At 41.9% G+C, this 18,801-nt stretch overlaps 1 protein-coding gene across 1 annotated transcript; it reads left to right on the forward strand.

The window, feature by feature from the left end:
• Positions 1-577: 577 nt before the first annotated feature.
• PHYHIPL (phytanoyl-CoA 2-hydroxylase interacting protein like) lies at positions 578-16,827 on the forward strand. The gene is given in 7 exon segments (XM_006039502.2): positions 578-736; positions 6,508-6,659; positions 6,661-6,677; positions 12,650-12,767; positions 16,305-16,354; positions 16,357-16,555; positions 16,557-16,827. Coding segments are annotated over 7 exon segments (966 nt in total).
• Positions 16,828-18,801: the final 1,974 nt, after the last annotated feature.

An 18,801-nucleotide genomic window follows, 5' to 3' on the forward strand; every position in this document is an offset into this window, starting at 1 on the left:
AGACTAAGAATGAGTCAGAGACAAGGACCGAGTTGGAGACAGAGACAGAGATAAGACAGAGATGGAGAAGAGGTGAAGATGGAGACTTGAGTCTGAGATGGAGATGAGATGGAGACGGAGACGGAGGTGGAGCTGGAGATGAGGCAGAGACCAAGACTGAGACTGAGACTGAGATGGAGATGAGATGGAGACGGAGACGGAGGTGGAGCTGGAGATGAGGCAGAGACCAAGACTGAGACTGGAGATGAGATGGACATGGAAACCTTCACCGAATCAGAAATGGAGACTGAGATGGAAATCAAGATGGAGACAAGATGGAGTTGGAGACAGAGATCAAGATGAGATGGGGATGAAGATGGAGATGAAGATGGAGACAGAGAAAGAGACAGAGATAGAGACAACACAGAGAAGGAGATGGAGATGAGACAGAGATGGAAAATGGAAATAGAGATGAGATGGTGACAGGCATGGAGACAGAGACGAGAAAGAGATGAAGATGGAGATGGAGACAGAGATGAGATAGAGATGGGGCTGAAGAGAAGATGGAGACTGAGGTAGACATGGAGATGGGATTGTGATGGAGACAGAGATGGAGATAGAGAGATGGAGATGGAGGAGGAGACAAAGATGCGATGGAGATGGAGATGCAGATGGAGAGACAGATGGAACCAGAGATGAGATGGAGACAGAAATTAAATGGAGGCAAAGAATGAGTCAGAGACAGAGACTGAGTTGGGTACAGAGAGGGAGATGAGACAGAGGCAGGGAAGAGGTGAAGATGGAGTCTGAGATGGAGACAGATGATGAAGAAGGAGTTGAGATGGAGACAGAGATGGAGCAGTAGATGGAGAAGGAGACGAGACTGAGACGGAGATGGAGACAAGATGGGAATGAAGATGGAGAGGGAGACAGAGATAAGAAAGAGATGGAGACAGAGACAGAGACATAGACTAAGACAAAATGGAGACGGAGACAAGATGGAGACTGAGATGGAGTTGAGAAGGAGATGGAGATGAAGACAGAGACAGAGACATGATGGAGACAGAGCTGGAGATGAGATGGAAACAGAAATGGAAATGGAGACTGAGATGAGACAGACATGAAGACGGACACCGAGTAGGAGATGAAGATAGAGACTGAGATGGGGATGAGATGGATATGAAGATGGAGATGAGATGAAGACAGGGACATGGACAGTATTTAGCCAGAGATAGAGAAGGAGGTGTAGATGGAGACAAAGACAGAGACCAAGAGGGAGATAAGACAGAGATGGAGATGGAGAGTAGAGGAAGAGCCAACGTCTCCATTTCCTTTATTTTTCACTCAGCTAATTTATGTAACTGATAGATAACATTTATGTAACTGGGAGGATACTGAATTAAGTGTGTGTGTGTGTGTGTGTGTGTGCGCGCGCGTACGCGCGTGTGTGTGTGTGTGTGTTTGTGTGTGTGTGTGTGTACATGTAATTATGTGTGACTGTGTTATAAATAAAAATCTATTTGTTTTTTAGTTGCCAGCATTTCGTTTCAGCTGCAATAGTCACTATCATGGCTGCTTTAAAATTGATTAGACAATTTAACTTGAAATTTAACTCTGGATATGGCAGAGAGAGATAAGCCTGTGAATAGAAGCATAAAGCATTAATCTTTTGGTTCTCCAATTGATCTCAATGAAGCTGGCATTTCATGTTTATTCTGGATTTTTCAGAACTAAAGCCTTATATTCAATGTGTGAACAGCACAAAGATAAATGATTTCTTCAGCTTCTGATTAGAAAGGTCAAGAATCACTGGACCATTACCTATTAAATACATTACTCAGACTTTTGTAGAAAGCAGTGGGGGGTCTGGAATACACGGTCACTAGTTTCATGGAAGGACGTAGGCCTTTGTTCTTTCCTGTGCTGCAGCAGCATGAACATGCTTGTATCCCTTTTGTACCGTATTTTCTTGCATATAACCCACACCTTTTTTCCAAAAACACCAAGTTGCTAGAAATCTAGTTGCACGTTATTTGTGATGAAATACAGCAATGCCATTTAGCTGCCAGCCAAGACGGAGAGTGGTGACTAGCCCTAGGCACCCCCAGGGGGATCCTACAACACAAGACTCTGTCTGTCCCCAGCTGGAGTTGTAGCTAGCTCACAGCAGGCTGGGTCAGAGAGCAGGCTGTCTGTCCTTGGCCAGGCTGCCACAGGCTCTTCCTCCAGCAGTCACATAATATGTATTCCACCCCTTCCCTTCTCCCTCTCACTCTGCCCAGGTCACCACATAGGGGCTTTACAAATGCCTCACATTCCTTATTGCAATATTGTGGTGTGTAGCTAGCAGTCAAACACCAGCAGCTGCTAGGATGCTAATGGAGCAGTGATAGGCTCTCCCAACCCTTTGCATTGCTGGCTACATGCCACAATATTGCAATTAGGGATGAGGTATGCACAAAGCTTATGTGTGTTTTTTTGCATTTTATAACTTATTCTTTGTAAAGATTACCACTTTTTATAATTTGTTATATTAAATTACTTTGTATTTTCAAGGAAAAGGCTTTTTCCCCTCTATTCCTCCTTCCTAAAACAAGTGTGTATTATATTTGGGTACATATTGTAGGAGAGAAAATATAGTAATTCATTTCTTACTGCCAGTATGAGAAGAATGGACAACTAAGCAGCATTCAAGAGAAAATCAGGTGCTGGATAAAAAAAGCTGTCTAAAGAGCAGGTGACAAAAGGAATCCTTCAATGGCAAATTACAAGTGTGGTATCTTTTGCACAAGTTGTCAGACCTCTGCTAACCATATTGCCTGTGCACCAGTTAAATGGGTAGGTGCTGGCTGATTCTGGTTAACAAGCATATAGGCCTCGTGCCAGTCCTTTGTAGCAGATTGTATTTCACCCACTATTTATAAGTAATCTGACTAAAGATACTGAAAACAAAATTCCTAGGTTGATATACTAAAGGCAAAACAAAAAAAAGAGCTATTGTTCCATATGGTTAAATAGGATATTAGGTCACTATTTGGAGTATTCATATGTAATATGACCAAACTTTTGTTAAGCATCTGATAGACTCATTAAATTTATTTGAAAAATCAATTCTAGTTGGACAATAGTCTTGTCACAGTGGATTGAAAACTAGCTGAAGGGCAGTGAACAAAGGATTAAGGATAAGGACACAAGCCAGTGCCTCATATTGTGAAATGAACCAGTGAGATGCTTCAGAATACAGCATGGGATTCCATTTTAGCATCTTTGATAAGGATTACAAAAGAAGAACTGAAAGTGCAGTTTTTAATTCTGGAGATGATAGTAGATTGGGTCATGCATAGTACCCAAGAGACAGAAATATTTGAAGGAACTGACATATATGAAAATGGACAAGTAATGCAAAAATGAGAATCAAACTGGAAATATGCCAGCTATGTAAGGGAAAATAAACATAGATATTGAATAGGATGGAGATAGTGGGAAACTAGAAATTCCCATGAAGACCAAAGGGATATAGTAGATAGAAAATTAGATATGAGCTTGCAGTGCAAATATCATGTCATAGACGAAGCAGGGTAAAATCCTTTATCTGTAGCTGCACATGAATATTGTGTATATTTCTGAATTGGAATTTTGGAAAATATACTACCAAATCAGAAGGGATCTGAACAGTAATAAGAAGTAAAGAGAGGAAATAAATGACTGAAAAGAAAGACATGAATGTGCTAAATAAGATCATGATCATGGGAGTAAGTGTATGGGTGTAGTCCATTTGAAAGACTACCCTAGACCTGAATTTTAAAATGACAGCTATGTGAGGGAGGCATATATGCACATCTGCTGTGTATGTCTGGTAAGGAGATGATTTTCTTAGAGTGAAACAAAAAGTGTTTTTCTGAGAAATTAAAGATGAAACTGCAAAAAGGACATTTTCCCAACAATGGAGGCTTTAAACTATTGACAGGCAACATATAGCTGCCAGGCTGGACCTGGCCCACCAGGTCATTCTATTCAGCCTGTGGGGCCCCTCCAGAAGACAATTATTACTGGCCTGTGGCTGCCCCTCTGAAAGCCAGTGGGAGGTGTGGCTTTTCAGAGGTCCCATGCCACTGGGCCAGGCTGGGCGGGCTCTGTGCTGCCAAGTGTGGCTCCTGGCACTCCATCTGGGACCAGGCCAGGCTAGCTCCATATCACCACATGCAGCTCTAGAACTATGCTCTGGAACCATGCACCAGAGCCATGCACTGCGGGGGGGGGTCCCTGCCTGCTGTTAAGCATCTGGGGGCCATCTCCCCCACATCCCCTCACAAACCCTATCCCTCCACAAACCCCATACCCTCCACACATGCACACCCCTCACACCCACCCACCAACCCACATATACCCCTCCACATCCTTCCACAAACCCCACACCCACAGCTCCCCACACACAATATACAAGAGTAAGTCTTGATTTTGAGTTATTATGCAGTCACCTCTATATACACTACACAAACACACATATATCAGGTCAAAATATTTTTTGAAATAAAATTTAAATATTATAGTAGATGTTTGATTTTTAGTGTATGATTTGTTTTTTTCCAGTTCCAAGATGGCAGACCCCTCCCAAAAGGAATATTTCTGGGGCCAAGGGAAGGACTTCCAGTGGCAAAGGTCAGGGGTTAGGGGCAGGACTTCCAGTCCCAATATGGCAGCCAGGGGGCACCAGGGGGCAGGGTACCACTGTGGCCCTCGACAGCTCACCAAAAGTCATTAAGCCCTCTAGCCAAAATAATTGCCCACCCTTGTTTTAAACTGTAGATTAGTTTCCTAGTGCTTGTCAGGGGTGTCAAAGTAACCCATGCCAAAGGTCAGATACAGACAATGGGACACCTCCCAGCCTGGATCTGCATGGCCAGCAGCAGCTACAGTGGGACCAGGGACAAGAGGCAGTGATGGGTGTCTGGGATAAGTAGCAGGCATCCAGTGGATGGAGGGTGAATGAGGGCTGTATCTACACAGCCCTAACTCAACACCCTTCTCCCTACCCATGCCATACTGTTGATTACTTAGAAAGTTTAAGGGCCATAATCAAAATATTAGAAAAGTAGAGGTCAATATGGAGCCTTGGACAGCAGTTGAATACACTAGGGGTCAACCACCTACAATCCACAGGCCAGAGCCATCCTATAGAAATTAGATATGGCCCATGGCATAAGTACATGTAGAAATTTGCAGCCTGTGGTGGGGCCTGGTTTGCAAGCAATGGCCCCCAGTGGCCAAAAGTTGCCAAACTCTGGAATATACCAGTCAGAAAATTTAAGTTATCTAGAAGGAAAAATGACAGAATTGTCTCATACAACTTCAAATGCTCTTTATGTATGCTTCCAAACAACAAGCATATATTTTAGGTAAGAGGCAAAAGGAGACCCATCATCATCAAATAGTGGTGCGAAGTAATTACATGTTGCAGTTGCTACAATTACTGCCATGGCTTAGAATGCAGTTCTGCAGTCTACAATAACACATTCTAACATTACTTGGCTATTCCCAAATAGAGTTTTATTCCAGTATCACACAGTTTGAGATGGATTAATATGATTGTAATCTTATACTGGCCATTTAGTTTTACTGAAAACCTGCTTCTTAATACTTTTGAACATCTAGTTCTCAAGAATAGGATTTTCATATAAAGCCTTTTCTAAGGGGATTACTATTTTCTCCAGAATTTTGTAGGTTGCAAAAATTAGCTCTGTTTCCTGCACTGCACAGGCAAGAAAATATTGCATGTCATCTGCCTCCTGAGAGCTAGATTGTTGTCCTTGATGTTGTGGAGATCAAGCATTTCAGCATCTTGTGAGCAACTTCCCTAGCTGTGAGAGAGAACCTGTATCTTTCTCGTCAGCATGATGTTGTCTGAAGCACTGACACAGAAAAACAAAATAAAACAATGTAAGCGAATGGGAATAATAAAACACAGAAGAACTCTTTGATAGACATAAAGTCCAAAGTCAGCTCATCATAGATGGGCTATTTTTACGAAAAGTGGTTGTGATTATTTTAACACATGCAGAATCATTTTTTGAACTAGTTAAGATTCTCTATCTTAATTTGTCTTGAAATTAATTATTGGCTACCCCCTTGCATTGATGTAGACCAGAAGGAATTCCATTGAAGTCATTGGAATTATATTAAGATTTTGAGAAGAGTCCCAGACCTGTTTAACTTTCATACTTTTTAACAGCCTTAGCATTTTCTTATCAGTATCATTTACTGTGATCAGAGTATATCCTGCCCACCTGCCCTCAAATTCATCCTCTCCGTATATTCTGTGATGTACTTAATACTATCATTTTATTCCATCAATGTTAACTTAATTGGGACACTGGTGAAAAATGCACCCTATTTAAATAGGATTTACATATAAGAGGAATAAAAAGGGTTATAGAAACTTACTTTCAAAATTACCTTAACTTACATGATGTTCTGAATCTATTTTTTGCTAGCTGACTGATCTGATTTTTTGTTTTTTAATCCCATCAGGATGTACCCATTAAACTGGTGGCAAAATGTGTTCCCCTACCAATGACTGTCTGTGGACACTGATTCTTGAGCCCAAGAACAGAATATGCAGTAGCATTAGAGCCTGCAAAACAAGTTGATGGGAACTATGTTGTTTCTGAGTGGAGTGAAATCACAGTTTTGTACAGCAGGTGAGTTTGGAAAAATATACATCATAGAGTAATATATGCTGCCCTGTGAGGTCAGGCCAACTCTCAGGATCTCAATATTGCACTGTTAGACAGGAGGGTGTGATACAATTGCACATATACAAACACACAAATCAATTTGGTTCATACCCACAAACACACTACCAGCTCAGGCACATACACATCCAAACCAGCCTAGGCACATGCATATCTATCACCAATTCAAGCACATACACTATACACCCCAAAAGTCAGACAGAAATCAATTGTTCTTACCCGCACACTCAGTACATATAGAGGTCACTAATTTGTATATCATGCACACAATGACACACACACACACACACTCACTCACTCACTCACCAGTTCACACACATACAACCCACCTACACATACACACAAGTAAGTTCCTAACTTGGATGGTATGGTATGCATGTGTGTGTTTAGGGTACCTGGGGGAAGGTTAAGGTGAGAAAGAGAGAGTTAAAGTGTAGGGAGTGAAAGTTGCCAGAACTGCAATTAGAACCGGTAGACTAGAGAGAAGCTGGCTAAGGAACTAAGGCTTGGGTTTACTTAAGATCAAGTGGCCCCAAAGTTACTCAAGGTCACCGGTGCAAGGGAAAAAAGCCTGGTGGCAAGGAGGAGACAGCCAAGAAAGAGAGAGAGACAGAAACCTGGGAGCTTGGGGATGGAAACTGAGGAAGACAGCTGAGATATTGGGGGGTGGGGGCAGATAAGTGGTGGCAAGGAGGAGACAGCCAGGAAAGAAACTGAGGCAGAAACCTGGGAGCTCAGGGGAAAAGGCAGTGGGGATAAGACAGTGGCACAGAAACAGGGGATTTGCAGGCAGAGAGGAGCTCAGGACAGGTGTTTGAGGTGGCGGTGAGCCCAGAAGCAGGAGAGGGAGAAATGAGACAGAAGTTAGAGGGGTGAGGAGCAGAGATTGGAGCAGGGCCGGACTGTAGTAAAGCAAACCCAACTCAGGGGTCCAAATAACAGTTTTATTAAACAGACAGCACACTACACAGCTCCATGAAGTTATTGGCTCACACACTCACATGCACACAAGCACTCACAATGGCAGCAAGAGAAAGAGACTCAGTGGAAGGGTCCAGGTAGGGAAGAGAAGCAGAGTCCAAGTCCTTGGTTGAAAATGGGGTGGGGGTGATAGCTAACTATCCAGACTGGAAAGGGGTCTTTGTCCAGTAGGAAAGGGGTCTTTGTCCAGTAGGTGTTGTGCAGAGGGGAGTTGCTGGCAGGGCCTCTGGGTGGATAGGTGGTGTGGCATGGTGCTGGTCCAGATGGAGTGGGCGTCCCAAGGAGTCAGTCTTCACTACCCCTTTTTATGGGGCAGACTACCTCTGATCTCCTATGGGGAGGGCCTGTCCAGGCAATGTCAGTCCTGTTCCAGAGGGTTCCAGATGTTCTTACTGGGCATGTGCAGTCTTGGCACAATGGTGGGTTGCCTCATCTTTTGTTTTTTGAATGCTGAGGGTGGTTCCAAGGGCTGGGTCATTGGTCCCGGTATTGGTGTTGATGGTTCAGTCATTCAGAGGGAGCTATTTTTAGACCTACTGCCATTGTCTCTCAAGCACCCATATTCATCCCCATTCATTCAGGAATGAAGTGACATAGGAGGGGTAGGTATGAGTCATAGGTTAGGGGACACAAGGTGAAGGCTTGATATTACAAGATGGAAACTTGACATGACTTATTTTAACTTACATATGTAGGCCTAAAACTGTAATCACACAATAGAAAAGCATTAAAAATATCAATACAAACATAATACCTATCACTTATAAAACAGTGGCTATCTATATCAAAATAGCAGGGCACTTATTTTCAAAATGGGGAGATAAAAATAAAACTTACTACCTAAAATAAAAAGTTAAAGCTTATCCTACATCTTAGCATACTTATACTTATCTATAGGGAATACAGAGGGAGAGAACAAGTCAGAAATGGTTGGGGAAGGGGAGGTAATGCATTTTTAAGTAATAAAAAAAGAAAAACAGGGTTTTACTACATATAAATAAAACAAAGATCAAGTGTGCTACATGAAAAGATTTCTCTTCTGTTTGAGCCAGTCAGCTAAAATAGTCTAGTATACATGTTTGTCTCCAGTACTTGTCAACATTGGAAATGGAAGGGTTGGAAATTTGTATGTAAACTGGAGCTGCTTCTTTGTTAGGTGGTGAGAAGAAATTCACACCGCACCTGCCAGTGCTCCCTCATCAAGAGTACTCAGGCCCAAATCCTGTTAAGTCTTTAAATTGCATATATGTGCCAGCTGGACAGTTTTTAGACACTTAAATCACTAAACAGCATCCTAATAAACTCCCATAAAACAACATAGCTCCTGTTTGCATACCTAAATTTCTGATGTTGCATGTAGGCATTTCTGCCTTAGCCTGAAATGTTCCCTGCAGTCCATTGTGTTGACAGAGTTGCTCACCTGAGCTTAGAAGAGATATGAAGCAGCCACCAAGGTGCCTAATGCCACTTTCACTCTCTCCTGTTCCTCTTGGGATAGGGCAGCTGTTCTACATAGTTTCCTGTAATGCATGCAATAGAGAGAACCACAGTTAGGGATTGTTAGACATAGAAACAAGAGCGTGTAGCCAGGTGGTGGTAGTGGTGCCAGGGCAGGAATGATTTTAACATAGATTGTGATAATAATAAAGTAGTAGATTTGTAACCATGTGATCCTTGCTATTGTAACCTATGTTTACTGAAAACACCATTTTGTGTATTCTTGCCTGACATGAGTTGCTTGCTTGACATAAGTGAATGAACCTTGTATAACTTTTTTGTGTGTGAGTGTATGTGAAAGGGTGAATGGTGGGAGAAAGGTATAGAGATGGGAAAAGGAAGATTTAACTGTTTATGTAGGCAACAAGGCACTGAATGTGTAAGTTACCAGTCAGTAAACTAATTACTGGATGTCTGAAGAATCCCTTTGAGGCCTAGGGCACAAAGGAGAAAACCAGAAGGAATGCAGCACATCCTGCCAGATGGGCAGCAAGGATACTTCAAGGCTGAGATACCAACTTTATGAACAAACTGACCTTGAGCTGAGATAAAAAGTCAATGGATGAGAAACAACTGTAACGACAGAAATTGGCCATGGAAAACCCCAAAGTACTGAACAAAGGATGCCAATCCCTGTAAAAGAAAGACTCTGAAAATGCCAGGTTGGGTGAGACTCTATCTTGACTGCTGCTTTCTTCGGAGTACAGACGTGTCTGTTCACCCCACTCCATCTTCTCTGAATAGGCCTGGGCTGGCCACCCAGTGCTTCTATTGAGAAACTGCTGCCGGTAACTATAATATCTGAATGGAACAGTTGTTTTGTGTTTGCATATGTCTATGCATAATGATGTGTATGATGATTTGTGTGTGTCTGTATGAGTGGTGTATCTGAACCTCTATGTCTGATTCATGTAATCAATAAACACGGCATTTAGCCTTATCCCCCTTTATAAGGTCTTGCTCTTAATTCGATATATTGGATTTAAAGTTACAGGTGCCCACCTTTGGTTAGGTAGGCAAGATTCTTTGGGTGAATCTGATATATTTTATTAGACCAACTTAAATAGTTGCAAAACAATTATTAAGCCAGCTTTTGGGTTCAAAAACCCTTCGTCAGGCTAAGGAAGTTTCAGCAGTTGGTGTGTGCTCTTCCTGGATGGAATGAAAAGTAAAGAAGCCAGAGGCTGGTCTGGTATGCATACAAGACAGGTAGTCAGTGAAAATGTAGATTGATGAGTCAATGGTTGAGAGACAGGCTGGGGGCGGGGGTGGGGGGAAGAGAGAAGGTGGATAAACAGTGGAGAGATACCTGGGGAGTCACATGTCAGGCAGATTATAATGTGTCATAAATCCAATGTCTATATTTAGTCCATGATTTTTAGTATCCAGCAGGTTGATGAAGTGGAGTTCATAGGCTCGTCTCTGGGAAGAGTTTTGTAAGTTTCCTTTGAGAATCAGGACTAAGAGATTGGAGAGAGAGTGGTTTTCTTGTGAGAAATGTACCCCCACAGGTAATTGTGTATTTCTGTCTTTGATAGATTTCTGGTGTGCATTCATTCTGGTGCGCAGTGGTTGTTTGGTCTCTCCTACGTATTTTCCATCAGGGCATTTGGTGCACTGGATGAGATATATTACATTTCTGGAGGTGCAGCTGTAAGATCCAGGAATGCTGATGGCTCTGTTGTGGGGTGTAGTAATAGTGGGGGTGTTGAATGCTAGGGTGGGTAGCTCTGGGAAGATCTTTTTAAGAAAAGGGTCTCTTTCTAGTACAGGTTGCAATTGTTTGAGGATTTTCCGTACAGGTTCGAGGGAGGGGTGATACGTCATAACCAGCAGTGTGTGATTTGTGGCGGGGGGGTTTCTTCTGTACTGCAGCAGTTCTTCACTTGGTATCTGGGTGGCTCTTTCAAACGTGCAATCTCTCTCTCTGGAGGAGTGTCCTTTGTTGGGTGAAAGCCTTTTTAAGATTGGTGAGGTGGCAATCCCGGGTGTTCTCTTCAGTGCAAATGCGGTGGTATCTGAGGGCTTGGCTGTATATCACAGCTTTTTTGGTGTGTTTAGGGTGATTGCTGGTTCTGTGCAGATACGTATGTTGGTCTGTGGGTTTCTTGTATAAAGTGTTCTGTATTTTATCATTCTGGATAAAATATCACCTTTGGTTAGAGCACTAACCTAGGAAATGACATTATAATGAGAGGTGGGATATGTGCATTCAAATCTTCTCTAGCCAAGTGGCCTAGAACTTGGGTCTCCTACTTTCTGGGCAAGTGCTCTAACCACTGAATTGCTGGGCTAAAAGATGTAAAGGCAGCCATTCAGGTTTTCTGGCACACACCGTACTAGTGCACTAACTGTGTGCAGGTATCACTAATAGTGTTCATTACTGCTTAGTGCCTTTGAGCAGTCTGAAGCAGTGCCTGACAGGGTGCATTATACAGTTCGTAAGTGTCCTTATCGATATATGGGAGATGACCAAACATGGAAAGTTGTGTCTGTCTCCCCAGAGTAGAACACAATTGGACTGCAGGTTGCCAGACACCCTGGCTGCCTTCTTTATCCTGTTTGGAGTCTGATTCCTTCACAGGTGCAGTAGGATTGGGCACAGAGGGAAACTTAGGTGCTGTAGGGGTGTAACAGAATTAGGCCTCCTGAGAGACTTTGCGATTAATGGCAAACTGAACGGGAGGCATGTCTCATCATGCAGACAATAGTCAGCTGGCCAGCCTGTGTACCTGGCAGCAATGCCCAGTCCCAAAGGTGGGTTTTTAAAAACCATTTGGAGTAGAATTGCCCTTGCACCTCTTCTGAGGTTCAGACAGCTGTATAACAGGATATGCAGCTTCCTGAAAAGGTATAAGTAAGTTCTTTTCTTTGTAGTGTTCTCCAGCAGCTTCCCTGCCTGAGGCATCCCCTTGTGCCCACCTTAAACACCTTGAATACCTCAAGGCAACACTAGCTGTACTCAACATGTTTAGTTTTGTGCTCCAAAAATGTACATTTGGTTCTTAATTTAGTTTTAAATAGCATTGTGAAGATAGGCTTCCCCCTGTATCTTAGGTCCTGCCCATGTGAAAGCCCTCCTCTTCATATTAAAAAACTTAAGCGAGTGTTCCTGTGATCCCTCTGCACTGATGTGAGTTTGACTCTGTTCCAGTAGCTTTTGACAAGGATCAGAGATTTGGAACTTCTTTTTTGTAATACTGTGATCTTTTTTTTCCATTCATTCATCAGGCACTTATGTCATAGTGAAGAGAAGCAGCTTGCTTTACTAGACGGGGCAAGACACCTGGGTTCTATTGCAACCGTGCTGGTTGATATTAATCAATTCAACTTGCCTGTTTCCCTTATTTAAAGGAATCTTATTTAAACTAAGTTCAGACTGTAAAACTAGGAGATAATAGTGTTTTTCTTTCCAGGCTAACAAATTCTTTTCTTCCCAGATTATTCAAAAGTTCACCTAACACAACTTCTGGAAAAAGGTGAAGTAATTGCGGGACGTATGCTCAAACTTTCTGGTTTTTATCGGAATCGGCACAAAGAATACTTTGATTATATCAGGTAAGAAAATAGATGAAGAGTCAATGGTGCTAATTAAGAGAGGTGCAGCATGGATATAATAACCTGACTCTAGTTGGTATGAAAATAAACGTACTAAGTGAGTCACCCATTTCAGTTTTACAGCAGAAAGTCTGAGTACTACATTTCCTCTTCAGGAATAAAAGTGACTTTTTATTTAAGATAAAAGTTTGCTTTTGGGAGGGCGCTGAGGTGGATGTCATCTTCCTGGACTTTAAGAAGGCCTTTGACACTGTTTCCCACCACATTCTCTTAAAAAAACCTAGGTGATCAAAAAAACATGCATGCCTACACAGCCAGATGGGTAGCAAATTGGCTAGATGGTCACTCCCAGAGAGTGGTGGTGGATGGGTCATTTTCGACCTGGAGAGATGTGGGCAGTGGAGTCCCCCAGGGTTCGGTCCTGGGGCCTGTACTTTTCAACATCTTTATCAGCGATCTGGATGTGGGTGTAGAAAGCATGCTGTCCAAATTCGCTGATGACACCAAGGTGTGGGGCAAGATGGGCACGCTGGAGGGAAGCGACAGAATCCAGCTACATCTAGACAGGATAACTAAGTGGGTGGATGAGAATAGGATGGAATTCAACACAGACAAGTGCAGGGTACTGCATTGAGGGAGAAGGAACCAGCAACACACCTACAGGCTGGGGAACACCCTTCTTGTCAACACAGTGGCAGAAAGAGATCTTGGAGTCATTGTTGACTCCAGGATGAACACGAACCACCAATGCGAGGAAGCAGTCAGTAAGGCTAACTGCACCTTGTCATGCATCTACAGACAGTGGCAGTGGTGTAGCAAAATCCCCAGTTTTTCTTTTTTTTTTTATTTAAAAATATATTCTCTCCCCTTCCCCAACCATATCTGACTTTCTCTCTGCCCTCTCTATCACTTATAAGTAGTCATAGGTAGTCATAGATAAGCTAAGTTCTTGTAGTCCATTATTGTGACAAGCCCCTTTTTATATTTTAAATAGTGCTCTGTTATTTTTGTATTTATTTTTACTGTTTTATATTGATATTGTATGATTTAGGCCTGTTCCTTTAAGTTAACCAAAGTAATGTCAAGCCTCCCTTTTGTTATGTCAAGTCTCCATTTTGTGTTCCCTGCCCGGTCATACTGTATTGTTCCCTATTGTAACTGTGTTGCAACTATGACTCATACCTACCCCTCCTATGTAAATTGGTTCCTGGGTGAATGAGGATGAATGAGGGTGCTTGACACACAATGGTAGCAGGGCTAAAAATAGCTCCTGCTCAATGACCAGACCACTGCCTTGCATTGACTCTCCTTGAAACCACAGACCTACTCCCAGGACCCAATATTTGACAGATAAGGACCCTCCAAAAAACCAGCAACATAGAAACAAAGAACAGAATAGAAACCAGAAACTCCACCATTGTATTCCACCAGACAATGAGGACACCTGGAACTGCATGACCTCATCTAAACAGGACTGACCTTTGCCTGGGCATGTCCTGCCCATTGGCGTCATAGGCAACCCACCCCTATAAAAGGAGTGGTAGAGTGTGACCTCCTTGGGATGCCCTCCCCATCTGGACTAGCACTACACCATGCCACCTATCCACCCAGAAGCCCTGCTGGCAGCCCACACTGTACAACACCTTGATGGAGAAGACTCCGACTTGCCATCAAGGTTCAACTCACAGCCTGGATAGGTAGCTATCAGTCACCTTCCTCCAAGTAAGGAACCTGAACTCTCTTTGCACACCTGGACCTCAAATCCCTCCATTAAGTCTTTTCTCTCCTGCTACCATTGTGTAGGTGTCTGTGAGAGAGTGTTTGTGTGTGTGTGTGTGTGTGTGTGTGTGTGTGTGTGAACCAATAATTTTGTGGGGATGTATAGCGTGTTGCCTGTTTAATAAAACTTATTTTGGAACCCCGAGTTAGGTTTTTGCCTTACTGACCTCCTGACCCTGCTTCAGTCTCTGGTCTCTGCACCTCTGACCTTCATTCTCTCTCACAGTCATCTCGTCTCTCTCTCTGCCGCCTCCAACCTCCAATACCCCCATCTCTCTGACCTCCATCCTGGCTTAAACCCCAGTTTTGCTCTCCGGGAAAACCCTGGCTTTCACAACCCCTCACCTCCACTCTGCCTCCCGGCTTCTGCCCCTTTATCTTCTGGCTAGCAGCTTTACCAATCTCCTCTGGGTTTTGCTTCATCCATTGCCCTCTGCTTCACTTGCTCCACTGTCTCCTTCCCTCTTGGCTGCCACCCAGATTTCTCCCCCGACTTCTGCCTCACCTCTGCTCCAGCTTTCGTCCCGGCTTTCTTCCCTCGTCTCTGCCACTTCTCTGGCTTTCTCCCCCACCTCTGCTGCTCCCCATCTTTCTCTCCCAACTTCTGCTTCACCTCTGCCCCAGCTTTCTCCCCCAACCTCTCCTCTGCCTCCCCTGGCTTTCTCCACCTCCTAATTCTCTCTGCCATGTGGCTTTCTCCCCCAGCCTCTGCTCCACCTCACCGCCCCTTACCTTTGCCACTTCTTCCCATTCCTTCCAGCTCCTGGCTGCCTCCCGGCTTCTGTCCCACTGCTCCTTACCCTCTAGTCTCCACCGCTTCTCAATGATGCCCTGGCTTTCTTCCCTGGCTCCATTGCCCACTACGCTGTCTCTGGCCCTGTCTTTTTCCCTCAGTTCTGCCCAGGCCTCAAGTGACCCCAAGTAACCCCTGGGCACTGTAACCCCAAGTGCCCCTAGTTAACATGCACAACCACTGAACTGCGTGTTTGAGTGTGTGTTTGTCTGTGTGTGGATCCATAGTGTTGTATGTGCAGTTGTGTCTGTGTATGATTTGTGTCATGCCCTCCTGCCTAACAGCGCGATATTGAGATCCTGAGCATTGATCTGGTGCGTGTCAAGTCAACAGTGGTGGTGTCTAGAACCCAGTTCCCCTGCTTCCAGGGCAAATACTTTAGTCTCTAGGCTACTGGGCTAAAAGCTGTACTTATCCACTGTCATAATTTCACTTCTGCACACAAGCAAAGCAGAAATGGGAGAGGGTAATAGAAATAGTCCCAAATGGCAAGAGTGGCAGAAACAGCTATGGACCCACCAGTTGGCCCTTTATTCAATATGCTATTCAGATACATGTTACATTTTCTGAACACACCTAATTTGAATTCAAATTTCTTAATGGCTTGATCAAGCTGGCTCATTAATTGATAGGGCTCTAGTTTTTTTTGTGTTACTCTTTGCTTCCACAGTTATGAGAGCTCACACTCAGAAGAGGAGGGTGGGAAGAACATTTCTTTCTCTCACGCAGTTTGTTCGTGGATATTTTAATTCTTGCCAAACTTGGGTTTATTTGATTTTTACTTCTCCTAACTTTTGGTTTCTGTAACCTTACTTTTCTAGTTAACAGATTATCTTTCTTTCCTTTGGGAAAGAAAGGGGACAGGGCAAAGCAGTAGTTTTACAAAGAAGGCAAAGCAGTAATTTTGAATAATTATTGTTTTTTATGTCATTTCAAAATAAACAATGGTAGTCATTCATTTTTAGAGAACATTATGGGAATGTTATGCAGCCCTCTGTCAAGGATAACAGTAGCTCTTCCAAATCAGTGGGAAGTTGGAAGGCATCTTTTTTAGCTGCAACACTGAGTTTAACACTGGAAAGTCATCACAAGATTCACCTTATGGAAGATACAGGTTTGAGATCATAGCTGAAAAACTTTTCAAACCAAACACTAACTTATACTTTGGAGACTTCTACTGCATGTACACAGCCTATCACTATGTCATTCTTGTGATTGGTTGGTTCTCCAGGAGATGAATTCTGTAAGCAGTGCCTTCCTCAGCTAAATATAAAGTATAATATATTTTTGACCTGCTCTGAAGAAGATGGCATCCTGGCTTACCACCATGCCCAGAATGTTATTTTGGAAGTAATTTACACTGATTCCATGGATCTGTTCCTTGGCAGAGTTGCAGAAGTTACTGGCCATCAGCTAATGAGCTTGTCTACTGCAAATGCAAAGAAAGATCCCAGCTGCAAGACCTGCAACATCAGTGTCAGATGTTAATTACTTCCCTGTTATTTAGGAGCCTTTGAACCTCTGTTGTCCATTTCCATAGTCAGATGTTCTCTTCAGAAGCATGTACATGCTGCTGGCACCAAAAGCAAACACAAGTTTTCAAATTCTTTAACAACATTTTTAATATTTCTTCTTTCCCTCCTTCCCCTTCATCTCCAAATGCTTTAAACTATTAGGAGTCCTGGTTTTCTTCCTGACAACTGTTTATATCCAGATGCTGCAATAATGTTTTTGTTTGTTTCTTGCCAAACATAACAAAATCCTATATAAACTGCTTTAGCAAAATAAAAATAATGGCTTATAAATGGCTTAAATAGGCATTCATTTTAATCTACTGAACAAATACTGGGATAACTCCAAATAGTATGAGAGGTTGTAATTGCAGCATGATTTAAATCTCAAAAGCTAGAAATGTCAGCATTTCCAACTTGTTGTTTGACAGTGTTATTTATACTAGCTAATTGGAAACAAAAACCATGTTTCAACATAATAAATATAATAGAAAAATACTTTATTTATATTAATGTATAAAATGGTATACAATCATATAGAATATATAGATTACATTTTAATAGCAATTGTATTCATATGTCATGAAACCATTTTCTCGTATCAAAGATGTCGTTTGTAAACTTCAAATAGTTGTATATCTGTTCCTGTTGTTCTTAAATGACTAATTAAAACAGATTTATGATGGAGATCATTCTGATTAATAAAAGTTAAGTTATAAATCATCAAGTCAATACACTGAAACAGCAAATATCACAGAAATAAAAACAACACTTGTCCTTTACCTCCAAACTATTTTAAAATGTATACTTCTTTAAAATCATGCTGAACCACCACATATAATAAAGTACAAACATGATTGTTATATACTAGACTGTAAAAAAAGATCCTTTTCCTATTAAGATAGAAAGCAGGTGCTCTGTGTTAATACAAAATGGCAATTTAAATGAAACAGCATAATTTTTAAATGAAAAATGAAATTTATGATGCAACATAACCTAATTTTTCAGTTTTCCATAATTAGATTAATACTTTCCAGAACTAGTACAGTGACTTTCTAATACAACTTGCTAACAATCCTTCTGTTAAACAGCCAACTCTACACACAAATGATCTATTGCAAATAATGAGAAAATCCCCTTAATATAAAGTGTGGTGCTTTAAAAGTTAAAAAAGATGCTGAATTCCAATGAAAAATAGCTTTATCATCTTATCTTTAGTAAAGAAGATGATTAGTATTCCTCATCTTATAACCATGACACTTGAATATATACTGCATACATTATCTAACCAAAATATCTTATCATAATGCAATAAACTGTTCTCATCATTGTCATAATATAGATATTTGGCAATTATAGCACAGGAAATACTTCAACATTTTACAAAGTGCATGCTTCCAAAAGAGCTTTGGTAGTTAGAAAAGCAAAATCAGGCAAAATAAAGTGCAAAGTTAATACAGAAATAGAACTCATCATGTATGAATCATTTATTTTGCTGAATTTTATTTCAGATACTATAAACCAACTGGTTTTAAAAGGACAACACCCAGGATCTTTATATCATGTCCACAGTTTTTTATAGTACCCTTTTACATGCCCAGTAAAAAAGCATCCCTTCCCTGATCACTGTTTCTTTTTTGATTTCCCAAATAACACAGGTATTTTTTTTCCCATTTCTAAAAACCACGCTTCCATTTAGCAGTTATTTTACTACTTTAATTCTGCACCTGCACCAGTTTGCTTCACTCCAATAATCTAGAGTCCATGGATACATTTGAAGCACATGGGAGCTACACCTACATATCTCATGGCAGAATTTGGTCACAATGATTTAAGTTAACATGTTGTTTCCCCTGATGGAGTAAATTCATTTTTAGGTCCTACAGAAGTATTTAATAATAGTGCATGATATTTTTTTTTTGGTGACACAGAAGTGGATTTGTTTGTTGTG

This window comes from Alligator sinensis, unplaced genomic scaffold, assembly GCF_000455745.1.
Source record: "Alligator sinensis unplaced genomic scaffold, ASM45574v1 scaffold384_1, whole genome shotgun sequence".
In the NCBI taxonomy this organism is placed as follows: domain Eukaryota; kingdom Metazoa; phylum Chordata; order Crocodylia; family Alligatoridae; genus Alligator; species Alligator sinensis.